Source organism: Podarcis melisellensis (assembly GCF_964234715.1).
Source record: "Podarcis melisellensis genome assembly, chromosome: 9".
NCBI classification, from domain to species: domain Eukaryota; kingdom Metazoa; phylum Chordata; class Lepidosauria; order Squamata; family Lacertidae; genus Podarcis; species Podarcis melisellensis.
The window spans coordinates 35,699,886-35,722,267 of NC_138541.1; the positions used below are offsets into that span (position 1 = coordinate 35,699,886).

Sequence of the window (22,382 nt, forward strand, 5' to 3'; positions counted from 1 at the left end):
TATCCATATATCCTTGCCTCTTTAAAATCTGAGCTTCTCTAATGGGCTGGGCTTCTCTAATGAGCTCAAGTTAGAATCATTCTGCAGAAAAGCAAAATCTAAAAATAAATGCTGGTATGAAAAGCATAGGATAGAAGGGATCCTTTCCTTCTGTTGGTCCAGACAAAAGGATAGATCTGAAACCAATGGGTTCAAATTACAAGAAAAAATCATTCCCTCAGATGACTGTGTACTCTCCATCATTTGAGGCTTTTAAGAAGAAGTTGGATAGCCATCTATCAGGGATACTGTAAGAGTGGGTTTCTGTATTGGCTGGGCTTGGGCTAGGTGACCTTTGAGGAACTATTAAAATAATTGGGCTTTTGGAAGGGAAAATACACTACCAAAGAATATTGCTATGTATCATACAGTATAGAAACAGGCTTAATGTAATTTTAATGGTATATTTTATTATTTTATGCATGCTGCACCCCCACTTCTGGATTAAAAAGAGGGAAAGAACGCAATCTATCAAATATAAGGCTAAGGCTTAGGATAAGGTTAAGAAATTGTATTACCTGAAATGCAGTATACGTCATGAAGAAATAAGATGACTTCTGGCCTTTACAGTAAAAGACAATGACTACCCAGCTACTAAAATAATTATGGAAGTAAAGCTGCAAGCCCAACCCTACTAACCTAGGAGTGAGGCCCACTGCATTCAATGGGACTTAATTCTGAGTACACTTTTTGTGGCTTGGATTGCTGCCGAAGTTATGAAAATGTAATAGCCAGCCAATCACTAAGCAGTTAGTAGGTTGTAGAATAAATCTGGGCACAAGTAATCCACACGTTCCTTCTATCTAAACAAAGCTAACATTATTATTCATCCTAATTCTGGTCTTAATTCCTGCCATTAAATTCACATTGCATCATACTGAAGTATCTGTTATAATTGTATAACCTAATACCGAAAGAAACTAATGATAAAGCTTGCAAAGTTTGTAGGTTTTGAAGAAATGACTCAATGTTTCTGGAAGCACTGGAATTCAATTCAACAAAGCAAGGGAAGCTGCACTTTTTACAGGAAAAAAAGTGCTTATCTAATGCTATGAAGACATGTTCAGTTAATTAGTATGCTTGACTGATTGAACATTTTAGCTATGCTACATGTACTTTAACAAAAAGAATGGCATGTACCAATTAATAAGATACATTTTGCCAAAGAGACATTCTGTTTCAAAAGGTAACACTCAAGAAGCTGCTGTACCTTGAAATTAAAACCCTTCCTATAAATAATTTTTACATGAACATATTAATTAGTTCAACATTAAAAATCCTATCTTTTATAGACCTGCATATATTATAAAGGTTAGAATGCGTAAGTGTTCCAGCCCCAAGTTTGCAGCGTTTAATAATAAAAACGTCTGAGCCAGATCATCAGTAGATTAAACAAACCAAACTGCTTCCATTCAAGGTTTTAGAGATTCATTTACAAGGCCACTTGATAAAATGGCTGTTATATGCCTCTCTTCTTTTCAGGGCTTTCTAAAGTGGAAAGTCGTGCTCTTTATATATTATATAATTGTATCCAACTAAGTTCTACTCAGAGTAGACACAATGGATGTTAAGGTTGTCATGCCCATTGTTTCTGTGGATCTACTCTGAGTATGACTTGGCTGGATGTGACCTATCAACTTTAGTTTTATGCAACATTTAAAGTTGTGTCTTACCAAGACTGAATTCAAGTTTTGGTTCACTGACAGTCCTCTGAAGATCTGTTGGTAAAAGAGTATCTAGTTAAAATATATACAGTAATAATTCATACACTAGAATTTTATATGACAAAGTATACTTAGCATTGTACCAACGGTATCTACAGTGAGCTGCAAATCAAGACGCAATGTTCCACCACATCTATTTTTTTTAGAGCCCACTGCAGTCGATCAATAAACAACATTTTTTGTGTCCTAATGAATCACAATCATAGTGGGAAAGCTATCCTGACAAAGTAATTGTTATCCTATGCACCAGTCAAAGAAAATTGGCTATGTCATTTACATCAAAATTTCTTAGAATGCAAAGCTCACTGCTGCTTTTTTCAACAAATTATTACTTCAGAATTGCTGGACATGTATTTAGAAGGGTCAGGTGACTAAACTCAGTGGAAACTTGGTAAACATCATAATATTTCCATAAGACTATCAGTGCAGTGATATGAATGTCTACTAGAAATACACCCCATTTAATTTAATCAGACTTATTCATTGCCTAAACTTAAACCGTTCCATAGGGTGGGTGCCACTACCGAGAAGGCCCTCTGCCTGGTTCCCTGTAACTTGGCTTCTCGCAGCGAGGGAACCACCAGAAGGCCCTTGGCGCCGGACCTCAGTGTCCGGGCAGAATGATGGAGGTGGAGACGCTCCTTCAGTTATACTGGTCTGAGGCCGTTTAGGGCTTTAAAGGTTATGCTATAGTGTTAAGGTTTAGTCTTATTATAAGTTCTTGTTAGTTTAAAGGTAAGTCTGCTGCAAATGGATTTCTTATGGACTGTGCCAATCCTGAATGTTACTGGATTTGTGACCGTTATGCTCATTTGCCTTCAGTAGCACTAAAGCTCTGCTGGATGAAGTACAATTGTGTCTGGTCTATTTTTTGGAAACTCTGCAACGTGTTTAGGTTTTTTCCTCCATGCATAGCGACACTACCATGGATCACAATCCATGGCATGTTTATTGGGGTTCCCCACAATTTTCCTTGGAATAACAGAACCTAACTCACCACCACAAGGTTTTTGAAACTCCCTATAATTGCAAAATAGGCTTCTTATGTGGTATGGAGGGCTGTCTTAAATACAAGCCCTGCTGAACACATGGGAGTTTTGCTTTAGCCTTAGCTGCCCATGGTTAGCCAGTGATGCCAATTCATTCAGCTCCTTTCTTCTTTGACAAATTTATATGATGTTGCCTTATGATTCAGAAGCATGATCAAAATTCTGACAGGCGGAGTAGTATTGCTTGGAGTTAGGAAACCTTAAACAAGCCTGTCTCTCAGTCCTGATTCCCATTTCTATAATGAAAGTGTTAAACTAATGATCTGTCTCTAATTACTTGTTATAAGGGTAAGTACAGTATCATACTTTGAACATTAAACGTCTTGTAGAAATACATGCAAAACAACATTTGTACACAGCATCTTTTAAAAAAAACAACTACAAAGAATAGATTAACTGACAGCTATATATCTGTTATGCAAGCCAGAAGCAAAATACATTATCAGTATTATATTAACATGTCTGTCTACAACAAAGAGAGGGGTAACCTGTGCTCATCCAGATAATGTTTCACTCGAATCCCATCAGCCCGAGGCAACACCGCCAAATGGTTAGTGATTATGAGCACTGGAGTGCAATAACACTTGGCAACAAAGATTTATAATCTGTTTAAAACTGGCCATTCACAGAAGAGAGGATTTCCACCAAAAAAAAGTATTAACAGGATTAAGGTCCAATAAACAACATGCTTACTTGTAAGCTTGGACTCTGCAAGATTGTCTGCCTGTGCTGATGGAATGAACTGATGTACTTCATCTGCTGCTCTTTCTTCCTTGATTTCCATGATCAGTCTCTGGAGCTGCTCGATTTTATTGCGCAGACCTTCAGAACTTGCCTCTCCGAGAGCCACAGCCCAAGATTCACAGTCAGACCTTGATGCAGCTTCAAGGTAAAGATCTGGTTCTCCACTCTGAAACTCTGCACTCAGAAAACATTGCCACACTTTCATTAAGACAGACATTAACAGATGTGTTTTTGAAGATTAGGGCAAGACTGATGCTTGCAGCGACACAGAATATCATACAGCTTCTCCTCTTGTGTCACAGAAGCAAATGAAATCAAGCTGCTGCTCTTCACATTCAGCACAACACAAAGTCCTCACTGCACAGCTGGATCTTAAAGCAATTAATGTGTCCCAAAACTAGGTGGCAGTATCATTAAGCTGAAGTTTAGAATCCCTATCTGATGGCTATCTGGCAGCTTAGCCGGTAGCTTTCAGGGAAACCAGCTTAAGTATGAATTTGATTTAGCAGGGTCAACAGGCAGAATTCTGTCAAATGGACTGGTGGGATTCATTAAAGCAAAAAGTGTTCATTATTCTTTTTATTAGAACTGCCCTTTACACTCAGCCGCCCATTCACTCTTGTCAGATTACTGTTCATCAATACCTGGCAACAATTTAGAACAATCAACCAACAGGTTATATGGAAAGGATTCTGGCCTCATAGCTACCCATAAGTAGCTGCTGCAGAGCCTGATAGAAGTCTACTTGTCTCTTGGGTTCACAAGGAAATTCAAGTAGCAACTAGGATCATTCATTTGATTGGAATTCACAAAGGAAACAGTCTCTAGGCATTTAAGATTCTGCCATGGAGACAGTTTCATTTAGTTGCAAATTCAGCATGACATTTAGTGCGGTACAAATGATCAGGCACGGACTAAGGGGAGGGGAGCAAATCAATGCTACTTTAACAGAAGACACCAACTGATTTAGCTATATATCTGAAGGAATAAAACTGGTAGCTGTTGGGTTTTGAAGCTGAACACCGAAAGCTAGCTAAATAAAAGTCGGTTCCCAATATTGTATCCCATTCTTCCAACATTCCACTGTACTTGCAGGGTCCAACAAGATGTGATGAGGCATGTGTGGTTTTGATCCATGAATCTCTCCAATTCACAAATAAAGTGTGAATGAATGAATGACGCCTATCAGGGATGTGGAACCTGAGGCCCTTCAGATGATGTTGGAATCCAGCTCTCATCAGCCTCCGCATGCATGACCAATGGTCAGGGATGATGGGAGCTGAAGTCCAACAAAATATGGAGGGCCCTAAGATCCCTATCCCTGCTTTACACGAAAAGGAGTATTATGGGGTGGATAGGGAACAAAAACCCAACCATCCACCTTGCTGTGCTCCATTCCTTTAAGCCAGGGATTGAGAACATCTAGTCCACAAGCTTAATTAGGCCCAGCGTAAGGTCCTACCAGCTCATTTTCCCCAAACCACAGAGCTGCTGCACACCCAGCATCATACATGCAGTGGAGATGCAGCTGCCAATGCCTTAAAGTACACTCAATTGTTGGGACTTCAGAGCATGTCATCTTGATGTCACATGGCTTCCCTTGAGTTCCATAGGGTGAAATAAACAGGCTGCAATATTAAAATATTATTTTAATACTTTTAATTATTTTAATTTAATAGTTTTATAATTATTAATTATTAATTTTAATATTTTAATATTTTAATATTTAATAATAAAATACTAACAGGCTGCACTGTTAAAAGAAGGCAAAACCTGCTACTGACTCCTGACATCTGGGTAATGGTGTTTCAATACATGCTTTCATTTCCAACCATATAACTGCCTACATTCCCAGTGACTGACAATATTCTTTAAAACCATACACATTTTTGTCTTTGCATTTGTATCCTTCAAATGTCCAATAAAGCTTGATATTGCCATTATATGATATTGCTATTTTAACCGTATTTCATCATTTTATGTCCGTAAGCAGCTCAAAGAAAGATGTTACTGAGCAGAATAATAAAAATGATACCACCACTTGGGGTTGAGTTTATGACCCTACATTTACTCATGCTTTCATTTACTGCTGTTATTTTAATGTTGCTAAATGTTGTTTGTTATTTATTATAACAGACTGCAATTTTATAATATTGTTGTTCTACTGGTTGTTTTGTAAGCAGGGGGAGCCGGAGAAGTATGGTGCAGTGGGCTGCAACAGAAAGGGGAATGACAGAAATTGCAGGGGGGGTCCACATGTAGAATAGGCTTCCATTTGAACAAGGGAGGCTTTGGATGCCTGCCAAAATTTAGCTGAATTGAAACCTCTTTTAAAAAGAAGTTATACTGTGAAATTTTCATGCAGGTATTAAGAGAGTGAACTTGCTTATTCTGCATGAAATATATACTGCACATACATTACCCACTCCTGACAAGCTTCTTCTAAGGGCCAGAGTAGCCATGATGTTAAATATCCCTTTGCATTTAATGTGCACATTTTTTTAAAATGCAAATAGCAACCCCTGGAGATAAGCAGCTGATCATTATTAGGTTCAATGTTCTTCAACAACTCTAAAGAATGGAAGCTTCCTTCAAGTAAATGTTTGCTGTATAGTCGTACCTTGTTTGCCAAACGCCTTGGAACTTGTATGTTTTGTCTCCTGAACGATAAAAAACCAGAAGTGAGTGTTCCTGTTTTTGAACAATTTTTGTAAGCTGAATGTCCGGCGCGGCTTCCATAGCTTCGAATTGGCTGCAGGACACTCCTGCAGCCAATTGGAAGCTGTGCCTTAGTTTTCAAACTGTTCCAGGAGTTGAACGGGCTCCTGGAATGCATTCTGTTCGAGAACCAAGGTACAAGTGTAGTTACTCACTTGCATGTACATACTGCTTCTGATGAGCTCTAACTCCACTTGCATTATTCTGATAACTGGAACTAATGTCTACAGCAAGAGAACATTGATTCCCCCCCCCCCTTTTACATTAAGTTGCAACATATGGAAGCAAATTGACTTTACTGTATTCTTCCATGTTGGGTGCATGCTAAATGAATCATCCCATTGCCTACAAGAAGAAAATATTTGGGTTCCAAATCTAGTTTGGTAAAACTGAAATCAGAATATAAGACTTTATGGTCCGAGTGTTGTTTTATTTCATAAAAGTCCACAATACCTTCTATTATAGGCACACAGCAGGATATAAAGGGAGTTTATTTCTGCTTACACCACATAGCTAATAAGAGTGTTTGCCAGGACTCTTTTCACTGCCAACAACAAGCCAATGGAGAAGACACTGTACACAAATTAGTTCAGATGTTCAACTGTCATTTGTTACAAAACATCACCCACAATATGGGGCTTCATGGACTGTCAAGTTTAAAGAAAATAGTTGGCTAATTAAAAACATAATAATTAGTAGGCCTGTATAAGGAGATGATCCATTCAATCACACATACAATCACTTCCTTCATGTTAGAGTCAAGGCACACTGACCATGCAGGGGAAAGAAAGCAAAACCCGAGGCACATTCATCATAAATTATGAGAAAGTGCTTATTTAAAAATGCATTTTCATTTATGATTATTCTAGAAGTAGAAAAATATGTAAATTAATATGGGGAGGGAACATTGAGAGAAATAATTACAAATAGCAAGCAAATACTTAGTCACATGATTGCTCCAAAGATCAAGAATGTGAGGATCTGCCTGATCTGCATCTTGTTTAACCAGTATGAGTGGATTACTAATGTCATGCTGTCATGCCTATATTCTTACTTAAGAGCCAACTTCTCCTACATCAGCACCTATTCATCAGGCTGTTTCCTAAACAAGGCAAATGCACTTAAACAATGCAGAGTTCAATTATCTCCCCAAAAAGGAGGACACAAGCTATCCAACCTCTACATGCTCCACAGGGCTTCTGCAGTGATGTCCCTGCACAAACTGTGCTCAGGAGATTAACTCAATTACTATAATATACATGCCCACACAAAGTCAGTGGAAAGCTGCTATTCTCCTATTTTTGTGCATATTTTTGCACTTCTATTATTTGTGTTCATACTGAGCTTTGTTTCCATTGTTCCCACTCTGGGTTCAGTTGGCTATAAAGAGTAGGCTAGAAATATTTTTAATAATAATATTTTTAATAATAATAATAATAATAATAATAATAATAATAATAATAATAATAAGAAGAAGAAGAAGAAGAAGAAGAAGAAGATGATGATTTTGGCCCATTTGTGTTGTCATGTTCCCTACTGGGCCATAAAAAGGTCACAACGACAAGTGGAGTGAGAAGATCCCAGTCACAACTAGCACAAATTTATCCTAAAGGAGACAGTAAAGGTAAAGGGACCCCTGACCGTTAAGTCCAGTCGCGGACGACTCTGGGGTTGCGGCGCTCATCTCGCTTTACTGGCCGATGAGGAGACAAGGCAATTCCTGAGAAGGCTGACTTAGCGCCAGTAACTGTCTATGCCCTTGATAGTGAAGCCAATTGCCCAAATATTCCAGAAATGGTCTGCTTAACTGCTGGAGCTTTCTGCCTCGGCTGCTGTTGCTGCTTCTTTTCTGAAACACCAGTGCTCATGCCCATAGTATGCTTGGCGATGAAAACTATCAAGAAGGATGGTAACTAGTTTATCCTAGAACAGCATGGGGTATTGAGAGCACTGACTGCTTCCTTTTTAAAAATAAATAAATAAAAAGGATGACTTTTTGTAAAAAGAATGGCTTCAGCTGGTGAGCTGAATGATTGAGCTCCCTTTGACATTTTATTTTCTTTTAAATAGCCACTTAATTATCACCTCATTGTGGTACATTTTGGAGTACCTTTTGCATCTGATTCATAGGTCAACAAAAATGCCTCTCTCTTCCCTGATCCAATATTTGTCTCTTTGTCTCATATATACCAGCTACTGAGAGCCTGGGGTATCCAAAGCAGCAACAGGGGAAGTCTGCAAGAGTGAAGTCCTGATACTATAACCAAGATGTTGTTAATGCAGATGTGTACAGAAACTGACCTCTGTGTGCTTTGACTTTCCCAAAAACTTTGTGCTCTCTCCAATGAAACATGAAAAAGTATATGTGATTTATTTTCCCCACCCTCTCTAAAACCATTACTTGCCATGGGCAGTTTCCAATCTTTACACCTGGGTTCTGCCATCACTACCCTGAAGGAGCAATCATATTTTAATTATCTGGCTCCATGAAGACAGTTCTCTGGGGACCACTCTAGGATCAGCTGAGAAGTCACAAGTACAGTGGTACCTCAGGTTAAGTACTTAATTCGTTCCAGAGGTCCGTTCTTAACCTGAAACTGTTCTTAACCTGAAGCACCACTTTAGCTAATGGGGCCTCCTGCTACTGCCACGCCGCCAGAGCACGATTTCTGTTCTCATCCTGAAGCAAAGTTCTTAACCCGTGGTACTATTTCTGGGTTAGCGGAGTCTGTAACCTGAAGCGTATGTAACCTGAAGCGTATGTAACCTGAAGTGTATGTAACCCGAGGTACCACTGCATTACTCTTCCATGACCAATGTGGAGGAACAGAGGTCACTATTGTATGCTTGCATTCAATGGTTTTTTTTTGGTGAAATGATGTCACTTTAAAAAATTGGGATAGGTTGCTAAGAGCAAAGTTGTGCTTTTGACATGCATTTCTAGAGAGAATTTGGTAAAATGGTTTGTGATCCCCTTAGATGTTTTTCTACTTGCAAGGCTTACAGAGCTAAGTGGACAGGCTGCAGAGGGAGGACTTCTCTTTGAGCAAGTGAATGGAATAGGAAGCCTCTTGCCAGGCAAAATGAGGGGCGGTGGGAGGTCCAGAAGAGTGCAAGCAAGACTTGCTCAGCTATGTGAGTGTCTACAGATCTGAGGTAGAGCACCAAAACCATCTAGGATTAAACCAGGTTACCAGGTTTGGATATTAAGAGCAAGCCATGTTTAATGCAAGTTGAGATTCATAAGCCAGCTTCAAACCATGATTTCTGATTGTTGTTTGTTGGCCACAAACAAATGTCAGTTAGTTGGCCAGGGAGGATTTGAACATATTAGCAAACCACAGTTTACTGTCACATCAAAAGGCTGCCATGGTCAGCTGAGTCAACAAGCATAATCTGGTACATATAGTCATGGTAACTAAGCCTTTTTCTTGCCATGTATTAGTTTCCAATCATATTTTACAGGGGTCACTGTACTTTTCTCAGAATTTTTTTAATAATTGTTTTTTAAATGACAAATGTTGCCTTTCCAAATAGCTAAAATTGTTTGGGGAACTTTGGTAAAATAGTAATTCTGAATTATCACAGTAGTGGAAAATGCTTGAGAATATTAATAATGAAACTCTGAAAAATAAAGCACTATCACAACCATACATTCTAACAAAAGGAGAACTGAACTTTGATATATAAATTGTATCTGCAAGATAAGTGAGCTACAGACATCAGAAGCTCTTGATTCACAAAGCTAACTAAATCCTGAATTCATGTTAAAATTAGTAGTGATGAAATCATCTCTTGCTTACTGATTACGCAAACGCTAACGATCACTTGAAAGTCAAACTTTCAGCCACCGATAAAGATTTAATTGTTTTTGTTATCTTTGGTTATCCTGTTTTTTAAAATAATAGCATTCATATTCCACTTTTGTCATTGCAACTTTTATGTTGATATTTCAGATTAAAATTGTCATTGCCATTATATATACAAAGTATCTTTGGGATAGGATAGTAATATAATCACATCACATATTTCTAAAAATTATGTCAGAGAATGTTTGCTTTCACTAGCCATCCCAGAGACTAAGATCCTCAGAGATCCTGCTCTACATCTCTTATTTATTACAAGGGCAATGGAACAGAGGGAGATGAGTGTTTTGAGTATGGATCACTGTATTCAAGAAATTCAACACACAGGCATATTTGTGTCTTCAGGAAAGATGAAAACACCGTCCACTTGGATTCCCAATATTTTTAAAAGTTATTTATATTTATATTAATAAAATGGTAATGATTGACATTTAAGTTTAATGTACCACACCACTATAAAGCAAATGAATTGCTGTTTTTAAGCCTCTTATATTTCAAGAGAATCTGCTGTCTCTTCTTGGTTGGAGACAGAGCTGCCTTTATATACGAAAGTCCTCTGATGACAGGTTGATCTGCTTATAATATGTTTAGAGCAGCTTCTTCATTAAACATGTTCATCTCTGTACCCTGTTACGCATTATTTTTGCTTCTACAATTATATTTAATAAACTAGATTGGACGTGTCCTATACTGCTGGAACAGTGAATCAGAGTCACTGCAATTCCATTTTTTTATAATTCATTAAATTTGTGTACTGCACTTCATCCGAACATCTCAGGGCAGTCCACAGAATAAATTACGGAAGAAAACCACAAAGTACATAATAAAAACAAGAACAAGAACAAAGCAAACCAATAACCCCCTCCCATAAACACATTTAAAAGAACATACTGTTAATCAGCCCAAGGCCTAGTTGAAGAGGAACATTTTCACCTGGCCCCTAAAGATGTATAATGAAAGTGCCAAATGAAACTCGCTGGGGAAACCATTCCACAAAGAGGGAACCACTGCAGAAAAGGCCTGTTCTGGGTCGGTTTATATGGGCCTTAGGGTATTGTGGTTCTGAGCCATTTAAGGCTTCATAGGTCAGAACTAGCACTTTAAATTGGGCCTGGAAAATAATTGGCAGCCAGTGCAGTTGGGCTAGGATTGGTGGAATATGCTCAAACCATCTTAACTCGGTGAACAACCTGGCTGCTGAATTCTGCACCAGCTGAAGTTCCCAAACTGTCTTTAGAGGTAGCCCTATGTAAAACATATTGAAGTAATCAAACCTAGAGGTGACCAGAGCATAGACAACGGAAGATGGGCTATCTCTGTCCAGATAGGGGCACAGCTGGGCCAACCAGTCCAAGCTGATGGAAGGCACTCCGCACCACTAAGGCCAACTGACAGCAAAGGATACAGGAGTTACCCCCAAGCTATGTATCCACTATTTCAGAGTGAGTGTAACCCCATCAAGTGCAGGCAACCTCCCATCCATCCAGTCTAGGGAACCTCCCACTAACAGAGCCTCAGTCTTAGGTGGAGTGAGCTTCAGTTTGTTGGCTTTCACCATTATTACAGAGGCAATTCAACAATTCGGCACATCCACTGAAGATGTAAAGGAGAAGTAGAGCTGTGTGTCTTCAACATACTGCTCACAATGTACTCCAAAACTCTGGATGACCCCACTCAGTGGTTGCATGTAGATGTTAAACAGTGTAGGGGCTAAAATTGTGTCCTGAAGGCTCCATGGGGCCCAAATAGGACCAGAACCACCACAAAGTGGTGCAACCACCCTGCCGCAACTCAGACAGCCCCTCCAGGAGGATACCATGGTCAATGGTATTGAAAGCTGCTAAAAAGCCAAGGAAAATTAACAAGGACACATTTCCCATGTCTCTCTCCCATCAGAAGTCATCATACAGGGTGATTAAAGCAGTTTCTGTGCCCAAACCAGGCTAAAATCCTGATTCAAATGGATCTAGAAAATCAGTTTCCTTTTTTAGCTGTTCCTTTTGCTGAGCAGTAGGGCTCTTTGAGGGCTTTTTCTACAACCAAGCAGGACATAAATTATATTACATACGTACATACATACATGCATGCATATTGTGTAACATATTTAAAGAAAAATATTAACGGCCTGGAAATACCCCCAAAAGGAGAGAAATTATTAGGAATCATACTTACTGAGCACTACTGAAACATCTGCTTTATTCCTGAATTCCACAACACAGCACCGCTCCAGGATTACTAACTCAGCAGCTTCACAACACTGTAAAGGGAACAAAAGAAAAGCAAGAGTTTTACTCAGATTCATCCAATAATATGGCAATTCAGGCTACAAGAAAGGGAAGAAGAAAGTATTACAGACACCACCAGTTCTGCAAAGAAGCCAGGGCCCTCTCTCCATCAACCGGGGGTGGGGATGGGGCGATACTACGCCACTTCACTGGCACTAGTGACTTTTGGTTCCTCCTCTTCTCAAACTGTTTCCTCCAGCCAAACACTTGTAACAAAGAACTGCAACCTGAGTTTGCTTATTTCCTTCTCCCTACCAACCACTTCCTTTTTGGCGTTATCTTTTTAAAATTGTAAGCTTGAGGGAAAATACTGTCCTGTTCTTATTGATGTGAAAGGCACTCCAGGGCCTTTTTTGGCTGAAGAGCTATGTAAAAATTCTTCAAACATTTACTCACTGATAACAGAGTTTGCTAGGGACGCGGGTGGCACTGTGGGTAAAACCTCAGCGCCTAGGGCTTGCCGATAGCATGGTCAGCGGTTTGAATCCCCATGGTGAGGTGAGCTCCCGTCCTTCGGTCCCAGCTCCTGCCCACCTAGCAGTTCGAAAGCACCCCTAAGTGCAATTAGATAAATAGGTACCGCTTTATAGCGGGAAGGTAAATGGCGTTTCCATGTGCTGCGCTGGTGCCAGCTCGCCAGAGCAGCTTCGTCACGCTGGCCACGTAACCCGGAAGTGTCTCCGGACAGCGCTGGCCCCCGGCTTCTTAAGTGAGATGAGTGCACAACCCTATAGTCGGACATGACTGGCCCGTATGGGCAGGGGTACCTTCACCTTTAATAGAGTTTGCTATCTAATAATAAGCAGCTTTTAATTTTTTATAGCCAGTGTTGTACATTCCTTTGTATTGCTTCAAACAACTCACTCCTAGACATACCTGTACTATGCATGTAAAAAAGCTTGTAAAGCCTCAGTTTTTATCATCTCCTATATGAAGCGGCTGGATCCAAACTAAATCAGCTGAAATCCATGTGAAAATTTAGACTTGGCTTAAGTGCCATTGAAATTGAAGGGAGCTAAGTGCAACTGTCTTACAGCACAATCCAATGCATGCTTATTAAAAGCATGCCCCAATGGGTTTGTTAGGACCCACCATTCAATTAGGATAAATAATTTTACTGTAATGCCTGGATACAACCCAGGATCTTTTTTCTGGTAGGACTGTTGTAGTGTTTTACCTTTGTGGATGCAATGGTAAGACTGTGAAAGTCTTTCTTGTTTCAGTGTGTTATGTAAGACAAAAAATACCCTTTATAATCATGATTCCATACATGCAATCTATACCAATGAGAGAATTCACAGGCACCAGACTGTTTTGTACTTCTGTATCATTAACTTTCTGTCTCAATTAGGCTCTGTTGGATAACTTGAGGGAGTTAAAATGATGTATTTGAAAATCATGAGACTTTGTACAATGCAGTGAAAAAATACTGTGGAAAAATAGCTTGAAAGAAGTTCTGAACAGAAGAGCAGGGGTGACCTTTCTTTGCTCATGGACTGCAGCTTGAGCAGAATGGAGACAACTTCCAAAAGAGACATAAAAATTGCCCTTTCTTAGCAGAAAGGCAAGAATCTTGGCTGACATGTCAAGGAGCATCTTCAAAATGAATTTATAACTATTTAGAGTTCTAAGATGCATGTTTATCTTCACAAATAAGTTTCAAAACGTAGCTGAAGTCAGGCTAAGTCAGTCTGTGTCATCCTGTGCTCCCAGTGTACGCTGGCTGGGGCTGATGGGAATTGTAGTCCAAAACATCTGGAGGGTGCAAGGTTGGCAAAGGCTGGGCTAAGTCATAAGATTCTTCAGGCCAGAGCAATCAACTAACTAACTAACTAACTAACTAACTAACTAACTAACTAGTAAAAGCTCAACTATTAATACATTGTTCTTAGTACAACTTGACTAGCTTTTATCCTTTTATCGTATTTCTTAGAACCTCAACATTAAAGTGAATGAAGCATAAAACATTCTCAAGCAATGAGAAATCAATGTGCCTTGGAAATTTAGAAACTAAACCCCCCCCCCACAATTATAATTTATTGCAATCTATATTCCACAGAAGGGTTTATCATATCAGCACATGAAATGGTGAAACAAAACACACAGCAAGACCTCAAAAGAATGACTTAATTTCTCTCTCTCTCTTTATTCTGTGCAACATGAGGATATTAATAGTTACAGATGCCCTATATATCTTGGAACTGAAAAATATATTACTAATCAATAAGTGTGCTGCAACTGAACACCTCCTGCAGAGATATTTTGGCCCCTGAGGCGAACCACAAAATGCACCCTGCCCACCCCCGCCCCGGGCCAAGGATGAAGATCTACATCCGGAACAAGTAGAGGGATTAAAGTTCTACATCAGAATCCATTGTCCCTGTGGACCCTGCTGCCTGAGTCGTTCGCTTCACCTTGCCTCATGGATGGGCCAGTCCTGCTGACTGCCACAAAGGACCCCACTTCCCAGTCCTGCCATTTTCCTTAAGCTAGAGTTCTAGTTTTCAGTTTACATAGCTGCTTCCTCTTCCTCCTCCTTTCACACCCTGGCATTAATGGTTAAGCTTATAAACACAATTTTACTTTTCAAAGATACTCATTTGCAGCTTAAAAAACAAAAACAAATCTCTGCATTGCTGAGGCACACAAAGCACTTCATGGATCTCTGCTTCCATTCATGCCTGCCTTGGTAAGATCTTGCCCTGCTGTGTAGAAGACCAAAATCCCTCTGGGGCAGCCTCCCTCCACTTCAGCTCATTATTTGGGATTCATACAAAGCTTTTGCGCACCTCTATTATATGACCTTATCTGCACCGGCATTTGGAAGTCAGATTTAAGCTTCCACTGGGAAAATGCTTAGGTTTTAGTTTATTTGCTCGGTTCTTAAAAAATATGTGTTTATACTTGTTTCCCACCCCAGGCTTCTGGAAGGAGCAAACCACAAATCCAAAAGTATAAAAAAGACATATTGATTCAGAAAGCACATCTTTCCACCAAGCAATCCTAAAACTCTTCCCAAGACATTTTGTACTGGCCAGTTAGTTTATGATTAATATCACCTTAGCTTTTGGGCAACCTCAGGTTCTCTTCTTGCAATACAAATATCCTCTCTCCAACAGAAATAAGGGGAAGCTAGCAAGGGCATTAAATATGGCCAAAGAGAACTGAAATGTCAGAATTCTTTCCTTATTCCTGTTCATCTGCCTTGATGTGCCACAGGAAAAAAAAATGTTCTGAAGTGAAAAGGTAGCATTGTCTCCAGAGGCTTTGATAGATGGTTTTGATGTCATTATGGGAAAACTCTACCCAGAGCTGCTTCAGATGCCTATACAGCTTACATCCAAAGCGAGATTCTTTAATATTTTTTTCTCATAATAGATGAACAGCTCCTTCTATACAGTACAGAATGTGTTTTTTGAAGAAAAACAACCTAAATGTACATCCACATTTCTACATATCTTACAAATAACAATTTTCAGGAAGAGCTGTACACATCTGAACGAGATCCGCGGAGAAATGGCACTAATTGATACACCAGGGAAACAAACTTACACAGCAGGCAGAGCCGAAGAACATTAGTTAAATTAATCACACCAGAAGCATAAGCACATCTCTTTCCCGTCCACATGGGCATCTTAAAATGTTATCCCATTTAGAACAGTATTAGAAAGATGCAGGGCACCTTACTGAAGGAAATAAGAGCCAATTCTTCAGTTTGTGAATTTTTAAACATGCAAGCAACTCCTTTATTCCACAAGGTGTGCTGAATGCTCAGTATAAATCTGATCGCATACATGTGGCTGCAGCAGGGTGAAATGCAGATGTGCTTTTGTCTGGATCCCTCTTCAGACAGCGCCACTCATAGCTTCACTGAATGCCAGAGCAAGAAGGAGGAAATGCACTAGCCACAGATACAGCCCTGAAACTTGTGCACCTTTTTGGCCACGGACCTGACGTCTGCTTATTCAACTGAACTCCTGGGCAGAACACTCATATGTGATCAGGATCCGTGCATTAGATGTGGCCAAAAGGTTCCACAGGGAAATGTCAGGGGAATGGTTAACTAGCACATCCCTACATCCCTATCACAGTCACATGTTCAATGAATGCATGAGTGCTCTTGCAAGAACAGTGTTATTATGGGTGGTATCAGAGCAGGTCCATTATGTCCATTACAGCACAATCCTAAACAGGCCTATTTCGAAGTAACTCCTACAGTATTCAACAAGTGAAGCTGAATGCTGGAAGATACAAGACAAAAGCAAATACCGGTACTTCTTCATACAGTGCATAAACTATATAATTTGCTCCTCAAAGCAGCAGTGATGACCACAAACCTGTATGGTTTTAAAAGAGGATTAGTCAAATTCTTGGAGGATAAAGCTTTCCATGGCTACTATCCCTAATGGGATAATTGGGACACATGTGGCGCTGTGGGTTAAACCACAGAGCCTAGGACTTGCCGATCCGAAGGTCAGTGGTTTGAATCCCTGCGACAGGGTGAGCTCCTGTTGCTTGGTCCCTGCTCCTGCCAACCTAGCAGTTCAAAAGCACATCAAAGTGCAAGTAGATAAATAGATACCGCTCCAGTGGTAAGGTAAACAGCATTTCTGTGCACTGCTCTGGTTCGCCAGAAGCGGCTTAGTCATGCTGGCCACATGACCCGGAAGCTGTACGCCGGCTCCCTTGGCCAATAAAGCAAGATGTGCGCCCCAACCCCTGAGTCGGCCACGACTGGACCTAATGGTCAGGGGTGCCTTTGCCTTTACCTTTATCCCTAATGGTGATGTTCAACTCCCATTTGTCAGAGGCAGCAATGCTACTGAATGCCAGTTGCTAGAAACCACAGGAGGGGAGGGGGCTGTTGTGCCCAGGTCCTGCTTGCAGGACTTCCCACGGGCATCTGGTTGAGAACAAAGAACAGGATGCTGGACTAGATTTGCCACTGCCCTGATCCAGCACACTTTTACATTCTTATGTTATGTTTAAGTCAGCTTACAACTTAATCAGATATCACTCTAATTTCAATGGCGAACAACCGAGTGGCTAACTTGCAGGTGTTGTTTCCATCAGCCCCAAGTAGCATAGCCAATAATCAGAGATTATGGGAGTTGTGGTTCAACAATAGCTAGAGGGGTTAACTCAAATACCAAGTGGTGTAATAGGAAAGACAAATACTCACATGAATATATCACAGGTTATATCAGCAAATAGGTTTTAATAATGACCTATTTCAAGAAGTAGATGCTGGGTTTTGCGTTATGGGAGTGGGGTAGTAGACTGAAAGTACAGTGAGTTTTCAGCTCCCAGTGCTCTGTTGAAATCAATTTTTACATTAGTTTTGGCAATCTGAAGATTCTCTACTATCTGATCACTTTTCAATTACCTTGCTGAAATGAGATAATCTTCTCCCTCCAGGAGCCTGGACAAATGTCCACATTTTGCAACAGACAGCAGATAACTGACACCTTATTGGCAATCTCAGTGTGGAAAGTCAAAAATTAAATAAGATCCAACAATGCACTTGTAGTTGCAAGACATAGGAAGAACTTTGTTCAAGTCAAGGCCTTGGGCAGCTTCTGCATGGGAATTTCTTGGTAGGAAAAGGCTGGTAAAGTTTCAAAGGCTATCACTCCCAGTAGTTAAAAATGCACCTCCTTGTTTTTCATTGATAGTGCCAAGCCCCATAAGCTCTTTTACCTGAGCTCTCTCAGTTTCTATGGTTTTCCCCCACTGGGATGCAGACTGAAAGTAGAAAATATGGAATTCAGAAGATGTAGCATAAGTTCTCATGTGCTTGCTTCACTATGACCACAACTTGAAACTACATCTCTAGGCTTCTGCAAAACAGCTACGCAGCTACACAGCTGATGTGGGTTGAGTTGTCATGAGTGCTCACTGTGCAGCAAGCAAGAAAAAAAGCAGATGGCATGAGTACAGCACTCATTGCCACTACTAGCAGTGTGGTCATGTGAGCCAAATCTAATTTTCCATACACTCAGTTCAATGCCTTATCCCTGTGGTATGGGACACCACCCACCAGGTCATACCACTTGTTACCTGGTGTACTGCTTTTCACAGTCCATCCTGCTGATTCCTCTGAAGTTCTTTCCCTGATTTTTCTTCATTTCCCTTTTCTCTTTCTAGATTGCAATTCCCACATCTTTCTCTCCCCAAATACAAGTGCATCAACCATTCCTGATATTAGGGATATTCCACATGCAGCTACTACTAAAATATTTGGGGGATTTAAATTATAACATTGATGACACAGGAGTTTGATGTAGCTCTGATTACACAATCCCAATGAGAAAAGAGATGCCATGGGTGACCATCATCATTTAATAGTCTGGGAAGTGGAGAAGGAAACCTGTGGCAAATTTCCAGCTGAGGAAGAGCTGAACAGTTCAGAGAGGAATATGGGAAGAGTGAAGGGGAAAGGTAAAAGTGATAGAATATGAGTTAGACAGAATATGAAAATTATGTCCCAGATTATTGACTGAAGGTATTTGAGGCCAACACTGGTCTAGATGTGTTCAATGCCTGGATAACTGACCACATGGGAATGGCATGTACCCCACTCTGGATTCCATGGTAGGGCAGGAGGGGGGAAGCAAGGCAAAAATGAAAGAAAATAAATAAAGAGGGTTAAATTGGTCTCATTGCCCAAAGTTCTATTTAGCTAGAGTGGAATGCAGTTTCCACATCTTGGCCAACCAAACAGATAAAAGTTTTTGCAACTTTTGCATAAGTCAAAAGATATGAAAAGTTTCTCTATTACTTTACAGAGATGCATGTATGATGACTTAAGCTCATTTGCCTTTGGTCACCCCAGTGCAAAAGTTTTCAAATGGTATTAAACAGTATTTTCAGAATACATGTATGCCAAGAAAATTTAGCAAAAATGCCTCTATGTATTTGAAAGATTCTGTTGAATTCATGTGGGCACTGTAAACCTTCACCCCATAAGTACTGTAAATGCACCCTAGAAAACATCCATCAATTCCTATGTCTGCTTTCAGGGCAGTTCCTCATTAGTAAACTCATCCCTCAGCTTCCTGAATTTCACAAATGTAAGCTGACAGCAAGCACCATTCTAATTTCAGATCAGATAAAATAATTTAATTAATTCAGAGATACAACAAACCACAGCAATACCACTATCTCCAGAACAAACACTTATTCTCTGAATGATACATTGTTTCATAGATAAGAGCCTTTGTAATTAATACACTATTCCACTAGTACACTGACAGCAATATGTTAGTAGCTTGCATTTACTCTGTAAACTACAGTATAGCACGCAATACAACTTAAGAAAGCTGGTTTAATGTACTTGCACTTACTTATATAGACCATTGTCAGTAGAGATCAATCATGTCAACGTGCAAACATTATATTAATTCATGGACTATATCATCTTAATGCATCATGCATATGCATAGCTAAAAAGGGAAAATTAAACTAATCAATCTGGGGCTTGTAAATCAATAGATTTATTTACAAGGTTATATACATTTTTCTGACAGAGCTCCTAACAATGGCCTGCACAGGGTTCTCTTTGTCTAAGGCCTTTGTCTAAGGCAACTTTATCCAATCTGATGCCTTCTGTATGTTTCAGACCACAACTCCTATAATCATCAGCCAGTATGTCAATGTTTAGGAATGCTGAGGTTTGTAGTCTGGGGAAGACTAGTCTAAGAGAATAAATATGAAAGCGGGGGGGGGGGGAGCTGTGCTGCACTTACGAGGAAAGTGCATAGTTAATTCAACTGTGCCAGAAAACAACATACACAGATTGTACAGAACGCAAAGCTGTCACTCAGATTCAGTGGCTTATCTGAAGACAATTACTTGCATCTCAAATGCAAATTGACGTTATCCTGAAGTTTGTGTAATGTGTTAGTGCCTTTCTCTCTCTCTCTCTCTCTCTCTCTCTCTCTCTCTCTCTCACACACACACACACACACACACACACACACTTAATAGTTTAATTAATAATTCCCCTTAAAATGCTGTTTTCCATACCTTTTGCACTGTTCAACTTAGCAGCTTTTCCATTTAATTATAAATGGCTGCTGTATTTGACTTATGCGACTCATCAGTTTGAAAAATGATGTGGAAGAGAGGAAACTAACTGTAGTAAGAAGGACAGTCTGTGGCTACATCAGGTCCAGGGGAGATGTGTGATCAGGCTGCTTCACATTATTCAGAACGGATGTGGGTTGCCTGCAGTTTTAATGTTCAGGAACAGCTGTCCTAAATATTGGTACACAGAAGAACAGTATTTTAGTAACACCCAGTAGGGAATTCCACCCTGCTGATTTCAATTAGCTCTCTTTCAAATCTGGAGATACTTACTTTCCATGGGTAAAGTTCCCCAGTCGGGGCAGTGATAATTGCAGTTATTTCAAGAGGTCTGCCAACCAGCTACAAAGAATGAATTTCTTATTCAAACTTAGTAAGAGAAGGATACTATATTTTTGCTGGTGCCAATTTTGGATTTGTCAAGTCTTCTAAATTCCACTAATGAAACTAGCTTTTTTGCCCTTACCTCCATTTTCAACAATCCAGCCAAAGTTTGCTTCCTTTGATTTCATTATGGGTTTTACATTTTGGGTGGTGATGGCACAAAAAACCCGCACAATAAGGGCTTGTTTTCATTTCTTTGCACTGCTAATATCAAGAGGGAGAGTTTGAGACTAAGAATGGAAGTTCCCCAAGAGTTCTCCTCCCCCAGTCAGTCACTTGCCACAGACATCATCCTAATACCTCAGACAAAAATAAACTAGTTAGAACTTTTATGAGTACATAACATTAGAAGTGGCTCCAGCTGTCAGTGCTTGTTCAGATGAATGGTTTAGTTCTTTCCTATAATGGGTCACAAGCACACAAAGATAAACAAGCATCCCTCTTACAAATGAATCACTTGGTGCCAACCCTGATTTACTTTCATTAGCAGGCATAAAAAGGTAGCACAACTGACTTGACAGATGTGTTTTAAATTACCATTGTTGACTTTATTGTTGCAACTATTTAACAGACCCAAACAGAAGCATAAATTATCAAACTGACCACAGATAAGATGTAGGCATAAACATTACAACTGGCTCCATGATTCTAAACACTTGTAATATAATATCATGGTTTGGATAACTTTATAGCCCCATAAGAGTGTTATGATCTCATGCAGCCACCAACTGAAAATATTGTAAGAGACTCGTGAGCCAACAGCTGTTCTGCATGCATCCGACATCTTTGCTACATTTTAGTACAAAATGTTTTTTATATATACTACAATGCCAACTTCTTTTTAATATTCAATATTAAAAAACAGAAAGGACAATACATAAATTAAGTATCTTTCAACAAAAGAGGCCATTGTATTATTAATTAAGTAGTTATTTTATAACAATGAGAAATAAATATATTGTTGAATTTTATATTGGTAATTGGTATTCCAAATACAGATTGATAGTTCATTTTTCTATAAATTTACTGGCTTAAAGATTAGAAGAACATCTAGTAAAATATGCAAATTTAATGGAGAGAGAATGCCCCCAGTTTTTTTTATTCCCAGTCTATGGTTTTTTGGAGCTCATTTGGGCTTCAAGTGACATGCAGTGCAAATCCTTGTCACCATTAATAATTAATTAATTTTAACCATTGATGGTTTCTTGCTTCAACCATAGATGTCATTGTTCCATTCAGTTTGCAAGCAAGACTGCAACCTTCATTGCTTTGCTGCTATCAGAAAGAACGAAGAGTTACAGAAAGAGAACCTAATTTATGGCCAGTTTGCTTTAAGACCGTATTTATTTTGCTGAGCTCATCATTTCATGTGATACTCAATACAGAATAATCTTGTAGTTCTTTTAGATATTGAAACAGCCATTTAATAATATACAAAAGTTTTGCTTTTCTACTTCTTCTCCCGAGCAAGAGAAAATAAAGCTT

The 22,382-nt window shown here is 39.5% G+C and overlaps 1 protein-coding gene across 5 annotated transcripts in view; it reads right to left on the reverse strand.

Annotated features, from left to right (window-relative positions):
- The window catches only part of INPP4B (inositol polyphosphate-4-phosphatase type II B), a gene marked incomplete at its 5' end in the record, with an annotated part of 263,717 nt that overhangs the window by 136,421 nt on the left and 104,914 nt on the right, over positions 1-22,382 (reverse strand). For 4 of the 5 annotated variants that reach the window (XM_081925958.1, XM_081925959.1, XM_081925960.1 and 1 more), the window contains 3 exons: positions 1,713-1,757; positions 3,506-3,730; positions 12,313-12,397. In XM_081925958.1, the coding sequence (XP_081782084.1) occupies positions 1,713-1,757; positions 3,506-3,730; positions 12,313-12,397 (355 nt within the window). Of the gene's footprint in view, positions 1-1,712; positions 1,758-3,505; positions 3,731-12,312; positions 12,398-22,382 lie in introns of those variants that run through there. The other variant, XM_081925961.1, reaches the window with a different exon arrangement.